Source organism: Podarcis melisellensis (genome assembly GCF_964234715.1).
Source record: "Podarcis melisellensis genome assembly, chromosome: 12".
In the NCBI taxonomy this organism is placed as follows: Eukaryota; Metazoa; Chordata; class Lepidosauria; order Squamata; family Lacertidae; genus Podarcis; species Podarcis melisellensis.
Window position 1 is genome coordinate 47,743,196 of NC_138544.1, and position 24,071 is coordinate 47,767,266.

The window sequence follows — 24,071 nt, forward strand, 5'->3', positions numbered from 1 at the left end:
ATATAGGGTGCCAAGTCCTGAGCGAAACCTATTTCAACCATAATTCCTAACAGATAGTGCATAGGAGGTAGACCTCCACCCTCTTTCTCATTCTGTTCACTTGAGAACAACACACAAAAACGTATTAGGGATTAAATTTTTGCTTTGCAAAAATGTGTATATTGCGACAAATTGACCAATAATGAGCTGCTGAAAACCAGATACAATTATACTTCAGTGGGGCTTCCCTCTGGACCGAAATAGGTACCTTTTAAAGTTTCCACCCTGACCACTACTTTGTTGTAGGCAGGTCCTCTGCAACTGTTGTTTCTATTAAAACAGATATGGGGATCCCATAATGCTCCAGATGTTGAACTCCAACTCCCATGGGCTCTGGCCAAAATGCCTAATGGTCAGGGCTGGATGGAAGTTGTAGTCCAGCAACATCTGCAGGGCCATGTTAAGTCAGTTAAATCAAAATTTGTTTCCTGTGTAAAATTGTCTTGCCAGGTTATACGATACAGAAATACTTGGAATAAGCAATAACTAATGGCAACACTTCTTAAACAAATATGGCCTCACTCTGCTTTGTATCTATAGATTCCAGCTTGATTCTATGCAAAAGTCAAACAGCCATAGTTGTTGACTTCTACATGCATGGGGGAAGAGTTTATTATACACAAGTGGCGGGGGGAGAGGAGGAATTCAGCGAGGACTGGTAGGGCAGACCTCTTTTTGTGTGTCTCGGATCATCAACAAGCAGTAGTCACATTTGATAGAGATGTTTAAGGAATTTCCTAATTTTGAATGCAAACTTAACTCGACGACACCTCCTGTACGTTGAGGTGTGGATTCTAATGTCATTCTCCTTTGCATTTCGCCCTACTCCAAAATTTGCAATGCAGTTCTTGGCTTAAAAAACAAACAACAACTCAAAATATATTTTAAATTATGTATTTTAGGATATATGCATAGTGTTAAAGGCTATAAATGAGTAATTTGCATTCATGGTTTGTTTTTAAAATGCATATGTGCAGAAATGGGGCATGAATACATGCAAAAGTGATGCAGAACAGAAATTGATTGAACCAACCATGCTTAAGTATGGATAGTGAATCTGTTTCTCTAGACATTATCTTTGTCTGCTTCTAGGTGTGAAGGGCCATCTGCATCTCCTACAACACGTTTCACTTTCAGAACTTTCTTTGGTGCAGGATCAGCTTTGATTCTGCTTAATGTTAAAGCAGGATAAAGAAGCAAAGATATATATAAGCCTAAGTTAGGTTGAATTACTGGTGATCGTATTAAAACAACTTAAGATAAGAGTTTTTGGATTTAAGCAGAATTAATAGGCTTAAATCAAAATCAAATCCTATTTGTAAATGGAATGAACCAATCACCATGCCGGTGCATAGCAATCCTGTTCTGGTATCGCAGCAGCCTGATTCTGCATTGGGAATACAGTGGTACCAGAGGTCCGTTTGTAAACCAAAACAGGTTGTAACCCAAGGCACGCTTTCGCCAGTGGGGCCTCCAAAATGTTTTTGTTCATAATCCCCCAAAAATGGGTTGTAATCCAAAAAAAGGTTGCAAACCGGGACACACACTTTTGACATGATTGTTATCCAAAATGTTTGCAAACCAAGATGCATGCAAACCAAGGTACCACTGTATTTAAAACTGCTATGCTGTGCCTGACCACTGGTCCATGTAGTTCAGTATTGTGTTCAAAGCTTCAAGGTGTCTAGGATTGAGTCCAGAGCCTTAATGAAAAGCATATCCCTTACCACTGACAATGCTAGGTCCATCCAGCACAAATGTTTAGGCTTGAGATACAAAACACTTTTTTAAGTAAATAAGAGTAACCGGCTGTTCATCAAATAACTCAAGCCACATTACTTCTCTGTGACCAAACAGCAGGGGCAGTGTAGTCCATTTGAGTGTGTGAGGCAAAACAGGAAAGTTGTCGTTCTGTGTCCCCAAACCCCCACTGAAGCCTCGCTTACCTGGGTCAGTGGGTCAACCTCTAGGCTCCAGAGAGATCTTACAAGAGCCCCGTGGGATCCTGTGAGAGTTTCATGAGATTTCATGGGGCTCTTGTGAAAAGCTCCCCCTCCTTGCTTCTCTGGTGGGTAGCACCCACGTTTTGCAGTATTTTATTATTGTGTTGTTTACGATAATAAGGGTTTTTTATTGTGTTTATTGCTAGTTTAATAGTATAGGCCGCTTTACGTGGGCCATTTTTGTTTGGAAAAGTGGCATTTTAAGTTCATACAACTTTTCCCATTGGAGCAGATTGTCAAAAATATGTATTTGACTTAAAAGGAAGTAAATTTCAAGTAATAAGCAAAATAAGAAGAATTCCTAAATAAGCCCACTCCAACAAGGCACATGTTTTCTGTCCAAAAGAGGATATTTTGAAATGTCAGATATTCCCAATAGATCATGCCATGTGTGTGATTATCTGCTGTATTCCATATTTAATTCACTTTTATATTTTTTGTGCAATGGCAGGTAAATCTGGTCTCAGAGCACATCTGGTGTGAAGATTTCCTTGTGAGAAGCTTCTACTTGAAAAACCTACAAACCAATGAGACTCGAACCGTGACACAGTTTCATTTCCTTACCTGGCATGACCAGAAAGTGCCCGCTTCCACAAGGTCCCTTCTGGATTTTCGCAGGTACAACACAAAGAGTGAATAGTTTTAAGTTAGGTGCATATAGTGGCTGGTGAGTCAGACATGCTTCTGGGACTGTTTCTGAGTGCCGCCTAAAATGCCATCAAAAGTTGCTCATAAGGAAACTCGGGTATATGACACACACCCCTCCCAAATTTCTTAGGCAGGTGTAGTGGTGCAAATGGATTCTGTGTGTAAGTAAATAATGGCACACGGTATTTTTAGCACCATGATCAGTGTGCTGGCTTGGAATCTAAAGCAGCGATTTTATCTATGCATAAGGTGTTTGTTTGCATTATATGCAGTGGCCACAGTAGAGAAACTTTGCCTGCACAGCCAAGTATGTTGTTGCATGTGTCTGCCTTCAGGTGCAGTTCATGCATGAAGCCCTTTTGCTAAAGTCATGCCAATGTGCCAAGGTAATGTCACCATGCCCTGCTTGGGGCATCAAGCGAAATGAACCCAATTGCATTAATTAGAACAAGGTTAAATATGAAGATTAAAGATGCCAGGGAAAGCATCTCATGGGAGAAGCATCTTAAAGTGGGTACTAAAGTGGCTGCTTCCTGTGGGTTGAGAAGCCATGTGCTAGTCTACCTAACCCTCTCCATCCCAGACCTCCTAGGGTTAGGAGTGCAATTTCCAGGCTACCATGTCTACTGAAAACATTTTTTGTCACTTTCGCAGTTGTTTCGCAACAAGAATCTGCTGTCTAGTTTTGGGTAGTGGGCTGGTATTGCTTTTGATATTCCAACTGTCTAGGTAGCTTCTGAAATTCCACATTGCTTCTGAGGACTATCCCTCCTCGCATTTTGAAGGTATGCTAAGATGATGTTTAGCAGAGTTCATTGACAGTCTCACACTAGTTCATTGGAATGTGCAAATCGCAGTACCGCTTATATATGAAAGTTCTTCCATGTAATGCTACTTCTGATTAAAATACCATAGCTGAGTCCTCTGAACTTGCACTCTTAAATAAATGCTCTTATGAGGCATGTCATAAAAATGCGCACTGGCACATTTAAAAGGCGGAATGGTCTATGTGGGTTGCGTCTTGAAAAGCTTTGCGCATGTTGATTTCTGTTTGCAGGCTACATGGCCCACGGTTGAATCCTGACTTAACTTAGTTGCTTTTAAATTAGTGGGATTTGTCATGACTGGGTATGATTAACTTAATTTGAATCCAAGCCACAGATTTTTCAGGTTTCTGCACTGTTTAAGTACCAGTGTTGCAGTTCTACATATCCAGGTTTTGCTTACTTCAGCTAAAAAAAAAAAAATCAAAATCAGAACACCAGCATTGGTAGACAGCAATAATTTCTTCTTGCTGCAGTCACCAAAGGGTAAAGGTTACAAGCCCGTTTTCAATGCTCCATCAAAGGCAGAAGGCCACAGGAGTAGAGGTTGGAGTGACTGAGTTAGAAGCCAGCTGGTTTTAAAAGAAAAGAAAATGAAAATGTAATCTATATGTAGTGGAGGTGCTTTTCAGGTAAAGGTTTAAAAGCTATTCACAGTTTGTTTGCTTTTAAATAGAATCAATTATATATATTTTAAGGGAAACAAACCCCTCCATGCTCTTTTTAAAGGGAACTTAAGTATATTGATAATCGTAATTACCTTACAACTGAAGCAATTTAAGATCAGCCAGAGCAATAAATACTCTTCCTCCCTTGATATTGAAATTTAATGTTTCACACTTTCAGAAAAAAGTACCTCTGGCTTAGCTACTTTCCTTTTTTTGCAACTACAGATACTCAGATAAAGTCTTACTAAGTGTGACTTCCACCCTTTTAATGTTTTGACACGCATCTAACATGTTTATATACAAATATATATTTGTAAATGTATGTATATTTATATGCTTACATAGGTATGTATGTATAGATGCAAATATAAACAACTAAGAAAATATCACCAAGAAAAATTGGATTCCCCCCAAATTAGCTTGTCCCAGAGCTTCTGAAATATGTGTGCATTTTTCACTCCTGGAAGCAAATTTTGTGAGATTCTGAAAACAACAAGCTTGCACTTTTTTTGTTCCTCTATATTAGACAATGTTTCAGATTGTATTGTGTTGAGTAGGTGAATTAAAATATTGTGAAATCTAGTATCAATTGGTGAATGAAGGCAGATTTTTCTTCCCTCCATAAGCTTAAAATATCCATGCAGAATGCAGTGCTTGATAAATGAAACTTCTCCTGAAAACACTGGTCAGTTTTAATGGTTATAGAAACCTAATTTTATTTTGAACAATAGACCAATCGTTTAAACTCTGGACTAGCTTGTTAGTCATGCACTGATAATGTGTAATTAAATATTCCTTGAGCCCAGAGGGAGCACATTTACACTTTAAAGAGACACTGCTAAGCTAAAAGATAATTAGCATCACATGTGAGGGCTTTGCTTAAAATATATATTATGCTATCACTGCTTGCTGTGTGCAATGGCATTTACTAACACTGCTCACTTTAAAAATGGTCAAATTCTTATTTTGCCAGCTAATTAGCGGTTGCCAGTGTCATTTTTGTGATGTTGCAGCTAGTAATATAAGCCCAGTTGCATAGTCACAAAAGTGATCATTGGAAACTGTGACTCTGCTGCAGGGACAATATGGGAAACCCCCTTTCTGAGCTTCTAACGACCTCTGACCTTTGCTTGCTGATGGTTTGCATGGTGATTTCTTTTTCACTCAATGAACCAAGGGTTGGTTTGTATTACTAATCATTCTTTCCTAGTTAATTCTTCCTCCTCTTCTTCTCCTCTTCTTCCTCCCTCTTGAAGTGTGTGTGCGTGTAAATGTATATATTTATATGTGTATGTATGTACTTTATTTGGTTCCTGGTGGCTCCTGGGTCCAGGAATTAGGTGTTCAACCTATTATTTGAGGGGTTGTACTCCCTCCGAGGGAATAGGTTTGTAGTTTCGGGGTACTCCTGGATTCCAACTTGTCACTGGAGTCTCAAGTAACTTCTAGGAGGGCTTATGCCAAGCTTAGGCTGGTTTGCCAGCTCTGGCAATTCCTGGCTCAGGATAGCTCCCACCTGGACTACTGTGATGTATTCTATGTGGGGCTGCTCTTGAAGATGGCCCACAGAATGCAGCTAGTGTAGAATGTGGCTGCTAGGTTGGTAAGTTGGGCAGACCAATGGATCATGTGTCACTGGTCCTTAGAGAACAACACTAGCTGCCAGTGAGCTTACTGGGCCCAATTTAAGGTATTACTACTAGCATATAAGGCCTTAAATGGCTTGGGACTTAATTACGCAAGAGAGTACATTCTCCAATATCAACCAACTTAAATTCTACAATGTTGCCGCCATCAGGGGTTGCCCAGTAGGCATGACAAGGCCTTCTCAGTGTTGGTCCCGTCTGTCAGTTTCCCTCACTATTAACTTTTAGGAGAAATTCAGAAACATTCCTATTTACCCAGTGTTTAATTGTTGACAGTTCTATCCCTGGCAAACCTGAAATAATTAGTTTGACAGTAGGTGATTGCTTTTAGATGTTTTAACTGTTTTTAAAAGTTTTAATTGTATCATTTTAATATTGCCATGCTTGCCACCCTGGGCTCCTTGAGGAAGGTGCCGCATATAAACTTAATAATAAATAAATATTAAAACATCCAAAAAGTTTTTTTACTGAATTTGAAAGGACTAAACTTTGAATGAAACCATGTATATCTCAATGTTCCAAAGCTATTTCTCAGCAGCTAAGCTTGTTTTGAAATATTTCATATTTCAGAAGGCATTTGAAAATAATTAAGATCCAGGTGTCAATAAAAAAAGACAAATTATGCTAAGTTGCCCATATGATTATCTATAGGTAAGGAGCCATGCAGATTTTTAATGGGCATATGTGGGAAACAGAAATATGAAAATAAATGTCTTAACACTTCTAGCTGGTCCTCGGAGTTGATTAACGCTTCACATGCCCCTGTGAGTAGCCTCCTGTTGATTGCTGTAAGTGTGAAGGCTGGGATGCAACATCCCTAAACACACAGGGACAGGTCCACCAGGGAGCCGCATGCGTTCGTCTGTGTTTGGAGAGGCACATCTCTCAGGCACACAGCAAACACCAACATACCTGCCATACCACGTGAAGTGTAAATTGGTTTTTGCTGTGCATTCAGGAGACCAATCGTTAATGAGCTGCTGGTCGTGTATTTCTATCCCAAGGCCTTTTTTTTCCAAGTCCAAGACTATGCTATTTCAGCATAATGATAATAATGAAAGTATTACCCTTAGAAAAGGATAAAATGTTAAACTTCTACCTCTCAGAAAGCCTTTGGCTCTAATTGATCATGCTACCTTGATTTCAAACCAGCATCTGATATCCCCATTCTTTAGGATGAGAACTCAACCCTTCACTCTGCGACAATTGTACCATTTGGTCCAGCACTTAACATTGCAAGAAGGCACATCATTGCAAATATAATTCTGCCCGTTAATGCTGCCATACTGTCATGGTTGCATTGGGGGCTGGTGCCCATTGGGACTGGTGGGGTCAGAAGGCCGAGAGAGCCCAACGGTAGGCAGAGCCCAACTAATGCTGGTTTTGTCCCCATCCTCCTTCCTGCTGATTTCTACCAAGGCATTGTGGAAATAAGGAGGAAGCTCACAGGCAGTGCCCACCCCTTGGACTGCTTGTAAGTGATGAATGTCAGGCAGGTCTCAGCCAACTGAAGGTGGATTAAGGTTGGTGGGACATTGCCCCATTCGCCCAAACAGACCAACCTCTACCACATAGTTGGGGTCTAAACCACTGAACCTCTTGGGCTTGCTGATCAGAAGGTCAGCAGTTGGAATCCACGCAACAGGGTGAGCTCCCGTTGCTCTGTCCCAGCTCCTGCCAACCTAGCAGTTCGAAAGCACACCAGTGCAAGTAGATAAATAGGTACTGCTATAGGGGGAAGGTAAATGGTGTTTCCATGCGCTCTGGCTTCCATCACGGTGTTCTGTTGTGCCAGAAGCCATTTAGTCATGCTGGCCACATTACCTGGAAAGCTGTCTCTGGCTCCCTCGGCCTGAAAGTGAGATGAGCACCGCACCCCATGGTCGCCTTTGACTGGACTTGGGCATTTTAGTGCCTCAACCTCAATCCAGGGGTCCTTTACCTTTTTACCTTACCACATGATGGGCAGTTGGCAGTACTCCTCAGGTTCACAACTTCTCCATTTTAAATGGAAATGCCCTGCCCTTCCATTATGGATATAGTGCTTTTGCTAACCGTGCTATAGTAAGCCTCAAACTATAGTCAAAGTGGGTTTGTGAACACTTGCTTGGGCTTAGTATATATGCCCTGTTCAGGTTTTCTGTTACTGAGTAGACTAATCGGGCGGGAGGGGGCATGCACTACCTCCACTCCCTCATTGCCATTCTAAATTGCCATGAACTGGAGCATAGCTGTGTAAAGAAAGAATTCTTTGCTATTTAGAGCCCTGGAAAAACCAAAAGTTCCTCACTTTACCACGATGGACGGCAGAGCCCAGACGATCCCTCACATGATTATGCCTGAAGGGCGATAGTGAAAATATCAGTGTACCTGCCATGCTAACCAGCTATCTGCAAAACCAAAGGGAAGAGGAATGTCAGCATGAGATGGGAAGAGGGGGAACCCACTGAGCAGTCCTGCTAATCAAACCACAGTTTGGTGATGTGACCGTGTTGAGGTCTGCACTGAAACAATACTACAAGAACGATGACCCTTGTTGAGAGGCAGCCTTAGTGTGGAAATGGAAAAGGCGAAAACTAAAAAGCCAGGTTGGGTACACTAATATGCTTGGAAATCCCTAGTGGATTTGGGATTTTTTCCTTTTGAACGGCAGATCCCCTTGCAATATCACAAACTGCTTTTGGAAGACACTTAGATTTTGAAAGCAGCTTGCCATGTGGCAGTGGGGTGGTTTTTTGAGAAACAAAAGCTCAAAGTCCCTTTGGGCACGTTGGAACTAATTTTGTGGTCCTTTAGATTTAAGCCATAGTCTGGCTATGCTTTGCCTAAAGATGCCACTGCTTCAAAAATCTTACCTATTTCTGTGGTATGTTTTGAAGATTTTTATTTGTAGTAAGCCCCCAATTGCACTTTGCAGAAAAACAGGGTTGTTGTTTTTTAGTTTCAACTGGCGTTATTTAAAACCTACAGCCCAATTCACATAAAAATACTCTGCAGAACTCAGATTATTTATTTATTTATTTATTATTATTATTATTATTATTATTATTATTATTATTATTATTATATTAAATTTCAAATTTGTATACCACACTTCATCTGAGTTTTTCAGGGTTGTTCACAGCATAAAATATAGAATATAACCATAAAGTACATATTAAAAACAAAAATGAAACAACCACCACCCACACCACAGACACATTTAAGCAGGATCTGTGGGCTGCTGGGTTTCAATTTTAGTTGAAATACTTATGTCCCATTTTAAATCTATCTGTGATAGTTGTTAAGGACTTTAATCTGACGCAGTAGAGCTGCTCTTATGCCCATCCTTGCAGCAAGTTTGTAAGATAGATAACTAACGTTCCCATTTTACAGATGGGAATTAAAGTTGAGGCGCTAAAATGCCCAAGGCAACTTTGTGACTTGAGGGAAAATAGGCTTAGCTGGATTCTATTTCTCTGAAAAACAGAACAATGAAGGCCTCAATGGTCTCTGACTGTCCCCACCCCCCAACCCTGCTCTTTCAGGAATACAGCTTCTACATTTCATTTCTAAATACAGTTACTTTGAAACTAAGAGACGTCAATTTCAGTGAAAATGTGGAAGAGCACCAGTGCAGAATAATTGCAAGATTTAATATAAGAGGGCCAAATTTATTTGTACTCTTCTACACATGGCATGAACAGCAAGAAACCAGGGTGAACAACATTGCTAAAACAATCTAACATTGATGTTTTAAAAGCGACGCCACTGATAGCATTTTTTTCATTGTTTCTTTGCTGAAAAACAGGATATTTCAGTCTTAGCTCATGCTTTTTTAGTATGTGGGAGTTACTGAGGAGCAGAAAGATGTGCCCAAATTGGATTGGGGGGCGGGGGGGGCAGGTTTGCAGCTTCTGCATGTATGTGAAACCAGGTTTCTTCACAGTGAGGAACTGCATGCCCCAAATAGGTCCTATGCGTCTCCAATCAAGCATCTAGCAGTGTACTCACAGAGACCTTTTTCAAAGATTAACTCAACTAATCAGAAGCAAGTTGGGGGGGGGGACGACTTCTACTTGATTTCCCCTTTCCTGCCAAACAGCTGATTATGGAGGTTTTATCTTTTGAAGAAGTGCTCTTCAAATGGAATATGCCTTCTATCAACTGTAGATTTTACATTCATTTGCATTACAGATGTGTGAAGTATATTTTAAAAAGCGTTTTACTGTTATGTGTGAAAATTCTGTTTCTTTTGACTCAAGAATTCAAGAAGACATGTATGTACAGGAGCTTCCATTTGCAATAGCCCACTGGGTTAGCAAGAATGTTTACATGGTCTAGCATATAACTAATATGTCTGTGTTGTAACACTTCCATGTGATTTGGGCTTGGCTTTGCATACAGGCACTGGGCAACAACAGTTTCGAAGGTTGCCATTCTCTGACTATGTAGGTTTATCTATGGCAGTGTCCACTAAAAAATGTGCCCCGATGGCTATTTTATAGGAGGAATGATTGGAGAATTGCACCCATTGCCCTAACAATTTAATTAAGCCTTTAACTGGGAAAACGGGTTGGAAGATCATAGCCTAGGTTGAGCTACTTTAATATGCCAAGCCATATATTTTATTGGGGGGGGGTTAAAATGTAGAAGATACTTTATTTTGGAATGCTTCTGATTACTTCAGAAAGTAATATATTTATCAATGTCTATATTTGTTTTATTACAGAAAAGTAAACAAGTGCTACAGGGGTCGTTCTTGTCCGGTAATTGTCCATTGCAGGCAAGTACCATTTTCAACCCACCCTCAAAAGAGGCTCACAAGGAAATTGCATGGACTGAACAAAATATGCAAATGATTCTGTAGCTTGATTTGCAAAAGCTGTTCCTTATTGTTCTGCTCCCCCCAAAATTGTATTTGTTGATGAGGAGAGTCTCTAGTAAATGGGGAGATTCCTCACACTTCAGATTTCACCATGAAAATATGAAAGTTGCTTAAGCCTACCAGAAATAACCAGTGGGGTCTCAATACCATCTCAGCAGCAATCCTTCCTTCTCTCTTCGACCTACAACAGTACAGTGCACACAGGCACCAAAAAGCACTATCACATACCTGCTTAGAAGTAAGTCGCATCAAGTTCAATGGGGTTTTACTCCCAGGTAAATCAGTGTAGGATTGTAGCCTCACCCTCTCTGCATCTGTAAATAAATAGGCCCTGTTACTTGCTCAGCAGCTCATTGAACATTTATTTCAAAAGCCTTCAAACATTACTTTTCCCAGTACCACGTGTTACTGCTTTGAGAGAAATTTCGTTATACAGTTTAGGCATGGATTCCATACTTCGTTCAGTTCAAGGACTGGTGTGGTGTGGGAGATTCAGAACTGGGGAATCCAAGCTGCCTTTATTTGCATGGCTGCCTGTCTTTTTCCCTCCATGGTCATAATGCCACAAGCTCATAGGAAGGGAAGAGGTTTGAGACTAAGGAACTGCTGAACAGAATAGACTTCCAAGAAGCATATTATTTGGTAAGCCAGCTAAGAATTTGCTTCCAAATAAGAGAGTTCATAGACTGTGGTTTATAACCAGAAAACCCTGCCAGTTTTGAGGCTGCGTTGCGTAAAACGCAGGGAATTGTGCCATTTTCAAGACTCTAGTAGACTTCTGAATTTGCCTGGACTGGCACGGTTTATTTTGCTATAAAAGAGAAGAAACACATGCCTTCTAATTTTTACATATAACGATATCCTTGTCAAATAATTTTTTTTAATCGCTCAATTATTTCTATTGACACTAAGTCCAATGGCTAATATCAAAACGTTAATTCTGTGGTTAAAAACCACACCCCTGATCTAGTAAATTGTACTTAAATCAGAATGCATTCAAAACTACAGTAACACCACTGTCTTCTCCCCACACCCCTCCAGTCCAGAAATAATTTTTGTAGGTAAAGAAAATCAACAAAAGTGAATTATTTTAAGTGATATATCTCCCTCCCTCCCCCCCGTCAAGCATAGTCACAAAAATGCCACCTTAAAAACTGGGGGAAAGGGCAAGAAAAATTGATTGCTTAGAATCTTAATTTTGTATACTGGCAACATCTATGAAAACTAACACCTTTCCAATTAGAAGCTGGTTTCTGACAGCAAACGGAAACTGCTTTCAGATTAAGGATCTTGACATCTTCACATGGATCACTCAGAAGTCTCCAAAATTATCGTGTGTGTTCCAAGGAGGGTTAGAAATACTTTCAGAAGCTGCGTGCTATTTCTCCCCTAACCAAGTCAGCTTCTATATTAAAGAAAAAGGAAATCGGCAGCATTTTTTCCCAAGCCCAGGTGGCTAGTATTCAATTAATTTATAAGGAAACAATGCAATCCTTCCCCCCGCCCAGTTTAAGAAGATGCAAGTGATTGTAAGATTGGTTTGTTGACATGAATGTTCCTGTAAGCTCAGATACCGGGGAGAGCAGTCATTTGGAGAAGATGCTGTTCTGTCCTTTTAGCTTTTTGCTAACAGACCTGATTGAACAGCTCTTGATCATGGATACTTGGCTTCTAGAATTACTTACTTTATCACAGTACGCTTCAAAAATATTTGGAGAAGTCTTTCCAAAATAAGCAAGTATTTGCCCTTAACAAAAATACAAATTCACCTTGCAGAACTGTAGAGTTTACCCAAATAATAATATAACAGCTGCCAAGCTTGTGAGGACAGTTTGTTAAAGAAAGCTTGTCTAACGTATATCATCCTTCCACCTCAACTCAGCCCTTTATCCTACTCTACTTCCAGCATCGCATTTCTGTCGGGGTTTTGAGCATGTTGAATTGATCATGGGCTATTGTTGTTTTTTCCTCTCTCCCCCCCCCCCCTCTGTAGTGACGGTGCGGGAAGAAGTGGAACCTACATCCTAATTGACATGGTTCTCAATAAAATGGCCAAAGGTGAGAAACGAAAGTGCTGTCGCTTTTTGAGTTCTGAGATGTGGTGCCGTTGTCATGGCAACGCAGGCACAATATTCGCAAAAGGCCTCAGATAGATTAGAGGCAAATTTTACCCTCGCCTGAATGTTCTCGGGGCTTTTGTTTTTGTTTTTCCGATGTCCACAGTGATTAAAAATGAAGCAAAATTTCAACCCCTGGAGCTCTATATGAATGAATCTCACACATGTGTGGTTGGATTTGTACTTTCACAAATTTACATAACTTTTATTGGCAAAAAATGTTATGAACTACGCAGTAAATATTTATTTCGTTTTGCCCTACATTCACTCTCTGTGTGGTATGCAGCAGTTGACATTCACCTGACCGTAATTTGTGTTCAAGGGCTTCTCTTGCTTTGAAGATGACAGAAAACTGAAATATGCAAGCAGAATATTTTGACCTTTTTGAAATATTTCTCTTTATGCTCCCTGCCTCCTTTCCTCTTATGCGACTGACTTGCTCAGTCCAGAAGTGTCCACAGTATTCTGGTGAAGCTGCAGAACACATCAACTAGGTCACGGGAGTTTCTATTATATTAAACAATATAACATTATTTTATGGCCTTTCTCTTGCTTCTCTTTAACATCAACCACTACACCCCTCTCTCTCTCTCTCTCTCTCTCTCTCTCTCTCTCTCTCTCTCTCTCTCTCTCTCTCTTTCCCTCCCTCACACACACACACACACACACACACATTGTGCTAGTGAAGTTCTTCTCACTACTTACTATTAAGCTAGGAAAAGATTTACCTGCTTATTTTTTACATGTCATACTTCTACATCTGAAGAAGTGTGCATGCACACGAAAGCTCATACCAAGAACTAACTTAGTTGGTCTTTAAGGTGCTACTGGAAGGAATTTTTTTTGTTTTGACTATGGCAGACCAACACGGCTACCTATCTGTATATGTCATGCTTCTGTTAGACATGGGATCAGGAAGAAACACTCCCCCCACACACACACACAAGACACTTCAGCAGAAACCAAGCTAAGCCGGGGTGAATACTTTTCACTTGGTACATAGTGTACTTGCTTTCAACCTCAATGAAGACTCCAGAGTAAGCTTAGCATAGCAGCAGGAATTGGTTAAGTAGCAGGAAGAAGAGACTAGGAATAGTACTCTGGAGAGGTGCAAAATGTGGAGTTCTCCCAAGAGATCACTACTGTGCTTTTTAACATGTTCATAAATGATCTAGAGTTAGGGGGTGAGCAGTGAGGTGGCCAGGATTGCTGATGATACCAAGTAGTTCAAGATAATGAAAAAGAAAGGGAGATTATGAAGAACTCCAAAAGGATCTCTGAGTGAATGGGTGGTAAAATGGCAAATGCAATTGAGTATAAAGTGATGCATGTCAATGCAAAAAATATATATCCTAATTTCACATATACTCTCAGGGGGTCTGAACTGGTGGTGACTGATTAAGATGTTGACCTAGTGTGACACTGCTGCTGTGAGAAAGCTGGAGATCATCAGGAAAGGAACTGAAAACAAAACTACTATTATCATGATTCAGTTATACAAATCTATGGTGCAAACACATTTGGAATATTGTGTATAGTTCTGGGCGCCTCACCTTAAAATGGGTATCACAGAGTTGGAAAGAATTCAGATAAGGCCAACCAAAATCATCAAGGGTATGGAACAATTCTCATATGAGGAAAGGCTGCAGCATTGGAGACTTCTTAGTTTAGAGAAAAGGCGAGTCAGAAGTGACATGATAGAAGTCTATAAAGTTAAGCATGGCATCTTCTTTGTCTTCCATAAGCACGGTTTTAACAATGAGTCCGTAAGAGACTGTGGAGGCCAATTCTGGATCCACATGTCCTTCCACAGTGGGGACATAGGTTTCCGGGTGGGAGTTGATCACGGTGTGGATTTGCCAAGCGTGCCTTCCTCTTAGCACATTTCTCCCTTTTGTCCTGAGTTTGAGTGTCTTCAAAGCCCATGACATCTTTGGTAAAGGCTGTTCTCCAACTGGAGCGCTCGCAGGCCAGTGTTTCCCAGTTGTCAAGTGTTTATACTACATTTTTTTAGATTTGCCGTGGGACAGTCTTTAAACCTCTTTTGTTCACCACCAGCATTACACTTTCCATTTTTAAGTTTGGAATAGAGTAGTTGCTTTGGAAGACATCCGCACAACATGACCAGTCCAACAAAGTTGATGTTGAAGAATCATTGCTTCAACACTGGTGATCTTTGCTTCTTCCAGTACACTGCTATTGGTTCATCTGTCTTCCCAAGTGATGTGTAAACTTTTTGGGAGACACCATTGATGGAATCTTTCAAGGAGTTGGAGATGGTGTTTATAAGTGGTCCATGCTTCACAAGCATATAGTAAGGTTGGTAGTACAATAGCTTTGTAAACAAGCATTTTGGTTTCCCTGCAAATGTCCTCAAACACTCTGCACTTCAATTGGGAGAAAGCCGCACTCATTGAGCTCAGGCGATGCTGGATTTTGGCATCAATGTTAGCCCTTGTGGAAAGATAACTGCCTAGGTAGGAGAAGTGATCAACATTTCCCAACGTTACACCATTGAGTTGGATTCGTGGTGCTGCAGAGGGGTTATTTTGTACTTGTTGGTGCAGCACTTTTGGTTCCAAGCATGTCATGGAGAAAGTGGAAGGGGGGAGTGTTTTTCTCCTCTCGTAACACTAGAATACATGGGCGCCCAGTGAAGTTGAATGTTGGAAGATTCAGGACAGAGAAAAGACTGTTCTTCATCCAGGACATAGGCTATGGAGCTTGCTCCCAAAGGAAGCCGTGATAGCCACCAACTTAGATGGCTTTGAAAAAGAATTGGGAATGTCATTGTCAGGGAACTACAGACAGCGAGGGAGGAAGGAATGGAAGGTTACCGGAAAAGATCCCCTTTGATCAGCAGCTTTTCGTCTTCAGAGGGAAGGGAAGGGGAAGAAGGGGGGTCAGAGGGGAGTGATTCTGAGAGGGAGGGGGTACTTCCGAGAGCCAGTGCCTCTCGTCACAGGGGAAGTAGGAGGGGCCTGGGAAGGCGGCTGTGCTGGCCCCACCACAAGAGGAAAGATGTCAGGCGGAACAACTCTCCATGATGATCGGATCGCTTTTTTGAACTGCTTGTAAATACGCCAAGAAGCAATAAAGAGTGTAAAATATGGCTGGGCTTCTGGACTGTTACCTCTCCTGAGCGCCGCAACTCAAGGCAGCTGGCAGTTCTGACAGCCATAGAGGTTAAGGCTATCAATGGCTACTAGCAACGATGGCTATGCTCTGCCTCCACAGTTGGGAGGCTATAATGCTTCTGGATTCCAGTTACTGGAAACTGCAGGAGAGAAGAGGCTCTTGTGCTCAGGTCCTGCTTGCCAGTTTCCCACAAGCATCTGGGTGGCCACTTTGCAAACAGGACACTGGACTAGGTGGGCCCACTGGCCTGATGGCTCTTCTTATGTTGTTACTACAGCTTCTGTATTGCCTCTTAATTAACACACGGGCAGAAAAGCATAGCTCATTCTGCATGGCCATGGGGATTTTAAGCTAGAGTTTCTTGAAGAGCAGCTTTTTAAGCTACATGGCAATGCACTTTGAAATTGAGGGGACTTTTAAAAGCAGTTTATGACATGACATGGGGATATGGTAAAAATTGGGGATGGGGGGGCAGATTAGCTGCTTGCTTTCTGATAGCTTAGCTTGCGTGATAGGAGGTCAGTAGTACTAAATACTGAAAGGCGAAGCAATGGCTTATATATTTACCGCATATTGGATAACTCTGTTGAGAGGAATGCTGTATTCTTCCCAATGATACCTGCACCTCCAAGGCATGTATAGGCAGTGGCGTAGCGTGGGGGGTGCAGGGGGGGCCAGCGGCACCGGGCGCAACATCTGGGGGGGTGCGCTCGCACTCGAGTGCTAAAATCCACGGGTTAGGGGGCGCAAATTACTTGCCTTGCCCCGGGTGCTGACAACCCACGCTACGCCACTGTGTATAGGAATTAACAACTGATTCTAGGAGTGTCCAGTGATTTGTATTACACCTTAGTCTGTAGAAATGCAGTCCAATTCATCATAGCAGATAATGATGCGGCTAATAGTTGCTTTATGACGAGAACCATAATATTAAGTTAATAACATATGTGCTAATAAATACCAAGTAGTGTTAAAACCATAGAGCGATCTCCTGTTTTACTCATGACCAGACCCTGAACATGATTTAGCTCAATACGGAGCTCTATTATGTCCCATACCAGACTCTTTCCAGTAAAGCAAGTTATTTTCTTAAATGCTCTAGCCATTAAATGTATGAGAAAACAAATTGTAGCAATAAAATACTACAAACCATGTCCTGCAGTTAGCAGAAAAAGGAAAGCTGTTTTTGTTCTTGACCAGGCATCCCCCACCTGCGGCCCTCCAGATTTTTTGGCCTACAACTCCCATGATCCCTAGCTAACTAGAGCAGTAGTCAGTGATGATGGGAACTGTAGTCCAAAACATCTGGAGGGCCAAAGGTTGGGGGTGCCTGCTCTTGATAATAAACTTTGTGTCCAAATTTTGCACTGAAATAGTGAAGTTCCCATTATTTACTTTCCAAGTGGCCTGGGCAGAACCAGTTTACAGGCCTCTGCCCTAAGGAAAACAGTCTAATCATTGCCCCTTTAAAGAAGCCACTGGTGCATAGTCTCCTCACATGATCCCTGAACATCTCTTATATTAGCTGGAAGCCCTAGGAATCAGCATAAGAAAATTTGCCTACAAGGTTGAACACAGAACTCTGCAATCTCAATCTATTCCACTTCATAATGATGCAAGATCTATCACTGATGATCATTTCACTGAGGCCCAAGCAATGAAGATGACAAAAGTATATTTATATGCCACTAAAGCTTTGAGTTTGACAAAGTATATTACTTTAAATGTAAATAACTTTTTCTGTAAATTGACTATTAGGGCCAGATTTAATAAGAATACCACAACAACAACAATAACATTTTAAAAATTATTTATACCCCACCCATCTGGCTGGGTTTCCCCAGCCACTCTGGGCGGCTTTATTACCCTGAACATTGTGTAATTTTTCTCTGCCACAGATTCTCATGTGGGAAAAGTTCAGGCATCATAACCATGTGGTAAAGTCATCAAGTAGAGTAATCTATGCTTGGTGAAACTGAGGTGTGAAGGTATCTCACCAAACTATAGTGTTCCATCACTGTAGTCTTTCAAAGAATGTTGCTTTCCTCTCCATCTTCGATTTCACAGTTCCAAGAGTTGTTTGCTCTACATATGCTACTCTGAAACCCTTGGAGGAAGAGAGATTGCTCTTGAGTTGCTTACGGAATACTGTAGTTTGATTGTTGAGAAATCTAACCTGCATTATCTGAAAAACACCCCCTCCTCGAGCACACTTTTTTCAGATAGTTTAAACATTTAAAAAAACCCTCTCATCGGCTCAACTTTGTAGATGCAGCACTATGAAGTCTTTGGTTTCACAGAACTACTCATCAAAGACTGCTTTGTGTGATGAGAAATTCTGCATATATCAAAAGTAATGCATAGCAGGGCACCCAACAACTTGATTCAATCATAAATAATGCATCTTAACATATTTACAGTGCTTTTTGCCTTATTTCAAATGATCCTGAAAGATTGGGATACCAGATGATCTAGAATATGGGGTTTCCCAAAAGAAAATCTCCTATACATGCCTGGAAATTAGTCCCATTCCACAGGACTTAATTTTTAAGAGATGTGCATAGGATTGCACCATTAATGTGGGATATACAGCGTACCTTTGTGTGCCACGTGAGTGGATTTTGTCTTGTGGTCTCTTTGTTTATTGTGCCCTGTCTGTTGCCCAGTTCACGTGTAATGTTGAGCCAAACTTTAGTTAAGTGCGAGCATGTCAGTGTCACATCAGAAATCGTGGCCTCCTCCAGTCTTCCCTGTAGGGTGGCCTGGATTGTGTAGAGTGAGTCGAACTATGAACCCAAGTTCAGATGTGGCACAAAGCCAAGCCATGGATTTTTAATGGGTTGCATGGCAGCAGAAGGACTGAGGGGTCGCAAAGCAGCCAGAGTATCCAAACAATCATGTGTTCATGCTTACCCAATGGTTTGCTTTAGCGTTATGCACAAAGTGTGTGTGTGTCCTGTCTTAAAAGGGTCTCATCTCCCTTTTGGCCATTAGGCAATGCCTCTTAACTTATCTATACATAGGGATGTCTCTTATTTTCATGTTTGAAATACTGGTGGCTATATTATTATTTGAGAATGTGGGCGTTGTCTTCATTTTTGGTTTGGGCAACTTGACCTTGCCATGCAATGTCTTGTTTGGTATGACTGTGTTTTCTGTGCACTGTGCTACGCTATAATTTTTTCCCCTTAAAAACAAAACGAAACAGCTCACTGAGGATCTTTTGCCATTTGTGCAAAAAAAAGGCATTTCATCTGCCTGGAACATTTGAGTTGCAAGTGGCATCTTGATCTGCCTGTATCAAAGTTATTGAGCTGAGGGAGGGAGCAGACATGCCACATTTATTAGACTTTTGTTAAGCTCATTCCATTTTTCCATCAGAGCTTGCAATGAAAGCAAAACTGCAAAATACATACTGTTTTCTTCACAGAATAGTAAACAAGTAGTATTTTCTAGCTTCAAGCTTTCAACCACTTAAGGGAAGGGTTGACTTTGTTGCAAGAGCTCTAAAGAATGCCATTTACTGACTCCATTGTACCATGTAATGTCAAATTCCATTTTAAGTGTGGGCTTAGTGTGGCACAATGCAAGACAAGTCATGTGAAACTGGCCAAAGAAAAGACTTGCAGGGTTTTTCAGATTGGTCAGCCCCATTTTGTTCTTGACCTGCACCCCTCTGCCATTGGGGGTGTGCAGTCTGAAATCCCTGACCTGGCGCTTTGGGACAGTTTAAATGAAAGATCAAAGGGCAGAGCGGGCATCTCAGCCCTGCTGAGGTGGGCCTTTCCCAGGCTGTCACACTGTGAGGCAGCCAAAGTTTTTGTTCTGACAGGAATCTAGGGACCGGTCTGTGAGGCCTAGCCCTCTTTTGTCTGGCCTGAGAAGTTTGAGGCCCAGGTTGAGAATCCAGCGCTCATCAAATGATCAAAGGCCTGAAGTCCAGGACATGAAATCTTTCTTTCCATTTCCTTTTCTTAAAGAATGAATTGCACAAGTACCAATGAATACCCTTGCCGTTGCTTTTTCTGTGGTGCAAACACTAACTTTAGAGCCCTTCAGTTCTAAACATAAAAATGTAAGTGCACTTTCAGTCTAGGGCCAGCTGCAAGGGCAGCATCTGCTAACATGTTTTAGGGAAAGGGGGGGGAGAGAAGGGGGGAGGGAGTGCTTTTAAGGATTAAGGCCTTCAGGTTTTGTGTTCTTTTTTTTTTTAAGGACTTTTAAGAATAAGAGTAATCTGAGTTCTTGTTCCACACTCTGGCTTATTAGAAAGCAGGCAATAATGGATTTTAAAATCAAAGTAAATACAGCACCACTTAGTTTCAGCAGTGGGAAAGTGAAAAGCAATCAGTAAGATGCTTTGGCTCTTCAGTGGCTCTTTAAATAGCACATGTTTAGGAAAAGGGACTCCTTTTTCACATAATTTACTTTTCTATGTTCAAAACAGTTTCCCCTAGCTGACTGTACAAGGCACCGATGCTTGTATTTCAGTACTTTAGAAGTTCGTATTTTCTGCTGTTAATCCTGCCTTTGATTTAAAACAAGAAAAATCGCATTTTAAATTATCTTATGGAATTTTAAGAGGGAGGGGAAAACCCAATGGGTTTGGGGTTTGTTTGTTTTCAGTTCCCAGTGTTGATACTGAAGTTACGATTTCATGAGTTTCTCATTCGTCCAGTTTCTCTTCTAACCAGAGGTTCGGCTTCACTTAATATAAATGGTTAGCACAGGAGTACTCCAATAATAGTTGCCGCTAATATTAAGTGTTTCAGGTGTTTTTGTTCTGTGTGTTGTGTAGCAGGAGGGTATATTTACAGATCTCATGATGGCTGGAGGAGAGCTGTGCTGGGAACATACATTCCAGGCCCTTAGTTCCTTTTGTTATTCAAACAGCTGCATAATGCAGTTGTGGAGTGTTTGGCCTCTCATACAACATCATGAAGGATTTGCTGCAACTCTCTGTGAGGCAGAGGTGCGGAACATATGTGTGTGTGCACACTTCAGATGAATTATGATGCACTTTTTATTTACAACGTGGTCTTTTCATTTCACGTATTAAGTTACGTTTGGTCTGAAGTGCCATTCTTTACCATTGTAATCATTAAATGTTGGTTTTTTATGGGGGGGGGGTGAAGAGAAGAGGAAGACTCTTCATACCAAATTTCCCACACCACTTTTCTTTTTCTGCAGTCTGTCATGAATACTGAGGGAACAGTCCATGCTACCTATGCAACCACCTTGAAATAAATGGGAGTTAGGAAAGAGTACTCATTACAAAACTAAAAGATAAATCAGGCCTGCAGCTGTGATGTTGGAATAAAAGGCAGTGTGAAAAGACCCGGACACTCAAAGTCACTGAGTGGTATTCACTTAAGTTTTGCTCAGAGCAGGTCCATTGAAATCAATGGACCTAGCTTAGTCACGTTCATTTCAGTGGATCTATTCTTAGTAAAACTTAAGTTGCGTACCATGTTATCTTTGTCCTCATTCCTAGAACTCTCTCCCATAAAACCAATGTGGTACCCCTTCTCTCTCTTCTTAAACCTTTCCTCAAAAGTCCCCATTTCCTGCAAGTCCTTTGCTCTCCTTTCTAATTAAAATAAAACTACTACAATGCTATGCATAAAAATAAATCCCACTGTGTTCAATGGGGCTTCTTCCTGACAAATGCATATAGAGTTGTAGCATAAAAATGTGAAGGGATGTTCACTCTCAGTCATCCCTTGCTGCTTCCTCAACTTATAAACTGGGGTTGTTTTATGTATTTTGCTTGTTTTGCCCTGTGAAATCTCACAGAACCTACAGCTAAAAACACATACAGTGGTACCTCAGGTTACATATGCTTCAGGTTACAGACTCCACTAACCCAGAAATAGTGCTTCAGGTTAAGAACTTTGCATCAGGCTGAGAACAGAAATTGTGCTCCAGCGGTGCAGCGGAAGCGGGACGCCCCATTAGCTAAAGTGGTGCTTCAGGTTAAGAACAGTTTCAAGTTAAGAACGGACCTCCAGAACGAAGTAAGTACTTAACCCGAGGTACCACTGTACTGTACTTTACAATATAATGTTCAAGCATAAGAACAGAGCTATGCTCACATACTTAAAAAAAATGAAATCTTGCATAATTCCTGTATCCCTTATTTCTTTCCACCCATGTTTGAGCATAATGAAGCAATATGGAGCCGTGTTTACAAGCCTGATTCACAAGTCTGCAATCCAGTTAAGCTCAATAATATGTTTCTATGCCGCTTTTTGTCCCACATGTGTTGGCTTAATTAAAATTGTGAATCAGTAATGTTGTAGTGGAAATATCATTAATTTACAGAGTTTTATAAATCTGAAATAATTTTTTTGGCTTCCAACACTGTAACTTTTGCTTCCGAGATCCAATTTCCAAATAAATATCTGCATAGGCCTTTCTTATTGCCATATTTTACAATGTAGTTCTGGGGAAAATATGCAGTGTTATTGATCTGATAGTTCAAAGGATAGGAGTGGGTTGGCACAGAGACATAATTACTGAGAAGCCCACAAAGAAGGAGAAGGAGAAAAGTCTTCTGTTCTAAAAAGTAGCTGTCTTGCCTTCTAGGTTTTGAATTTTATTGAATCGCTAAGCCTTGAACTTTGCAGCTCATTAGACCCAGTCAGTTATCCGATGGAGGAAAAAAGTGAAAGCAGCAGAAACAGCCTGAATCTTGCTTTCATTTTTAGGCATATTTTTCACAAGCCAATTTTAGGTCATTTCAAGTAAGAACATTCTATGTTCTCTGAAATACTGCGGCTGCAGTTTTGTCAAAATAGCTCTTTTGCGTTCAACAAAATCTTATTATATATTTACAAAGGCATTATGTGAGTGAGCTGCTTTTAATGTAATGTTAACTGACGATGGAGTTAGCCAGTTTAACACAATTATGCAATATTGTTGGCTGCGGCAAGTTTTTTCAACAGATAGCAACCACAGTAAAAACTGTGCCTCAAGCCGTATTCAAATGCAAACATGGAAGAAGATAGTTTTAGTTTTTGACTGATAAAGACTACTTAATATTTTTTTAAGCATGCTTTTATAGAATACTCCCAGCAAGTTCAGAAACATGGTAGTATTTTTCAGATGGGTTAAAGCAGCGAGGCCGTTTCAGCCAAGCCAAGCCCATCTACCTGACACCTGATGTGAAGCAGAGGGCCTTCTTGGTAGTGGCACCCACCCTGTGGAATGCCCTCCCATCAGATGTCAAGGAGATGAGCAGGGATGCAGGTGGTGCTGTGGTCTAAACCGCCAAGTGTCTTGGGCTTGCCGATTGTAAAGTCGGCAGCTCAAATCAGCATGACCGGGTGAGCTCCCATTGCTTTGTCCCAGCTCCTGCCAACCTAGCATCTCGAAAGCATAACAGTGTGAGTAGATAGATAGGTAGCGCTGTGACGGGAAGGTAAACAGCGTTTCCATGCGCTCTGGCTTCCATCACAGTCTCCTGTTGTGCCAGAAATGGTTTAGTCATGCTGGCTACATGACCCAGAAAGCTGTCTGTGGACAAATGCCAGCTCCCTCGGTCTAAAAGCGGAGATGCACACCACATCCCATAGTCGATTTTGGACTGGACTTAACCACTGAGGGGTCCTTTACCTTTACTTTTACCTTACCAAGGAGATTAGTAACTATATAACCTTTAGGAGACATCTGAAGGCAGCCCTATATAGGGAAACTTTTTAAGGTTTTATGTTTTATTATGTTTTGTGTATGTTGGAAGCCGTCCAGAATGGCTGGGGCAACTCAGTCAGATGGGCAGGGTACAAATAATTTGTTGTTGTTGACGTCATATGATGTCAGGTGTGGAATATGTAAAGATGCAGTTTAGACAGGAGAAGGTTTTGCAGAACTGCTGATCAGCTCATAGTGGTGCTTCTAAAGCCCTATGTGACGTGACTCACCCAGATGAAAAGTCGCAGATTCTAGTAGAGAAATTTGTAGGCACACACAGACTTCCAAACATTATTATAGACAACTTAAGCAAAATAGAACCATTTGAGAAAGGAGCTGGATCATGCACTGCAAGGAGTTGATACTTCCTTGAACAGTTATCCAAGCCTTTCTTTTCATTGGAAGTAAGCAAAACAATTTACTGGTCAT

The 24,071-nt window shown here is 41.1% G+C and overlaps 1 protein-coding gene and 1 long non-coding RNA gene across 7 annotated transcripts in view; one reads left to right on the top strand and one right to left on the bottom strand.

Annotated features, from left to right (window-relative positions):
- The window catches only part of PTPRN2 (protein tyrosine phosphatase receptor type N2), a 604,238-nt gene that overhangs the window by 569,416 nt on the left and 10,751 nt on the right, over window positions 1-24,071 (top strand). Inside the window, exons 19-21 of the mRNA XM_081882780.1 lie at window positions 2,494-2,660; window positions 10,540-10,593; window positions 12,689-12,753. Of these exons, the coding sequence (XP_081738906.1) occupies window positions 2,494-2,660; window positions 10,540-10,593; window positions 12,689-12,753 (286 nt within the window). The remainder of the gene's footprint in view (window positions 1-2,493; window positions 2,661-10,539; window positions 10,594-12,688; window positions 12,754-24,071) is intronic.
- Window positions 1-24,071, bottom strand: part of LOC309353395 — a 140,749-nt gene that overhangs the window by 14,064 nt on the left and 102,614 nt on the right. For 4 of the 6 annotated variants that reach the window (XR_014161793.1, XR_014161794.1, XR_014161795.1 and 1 more), the window contains exon 4: window positions 10,924-11,009. This is a non-coding gene — a long non-coding RNA (uncharacterized lncRNA). Of the gene's footprint in view, window positions 1-2,646; window positions 2,750-7,201; window positions 8,219-10,923; window positions 11,010-24,071 lie in introns of those variants that run through there. The other 2 variants (XR_014161797.1, XR_014161798.1) reach the window with 2 other exon arrangements.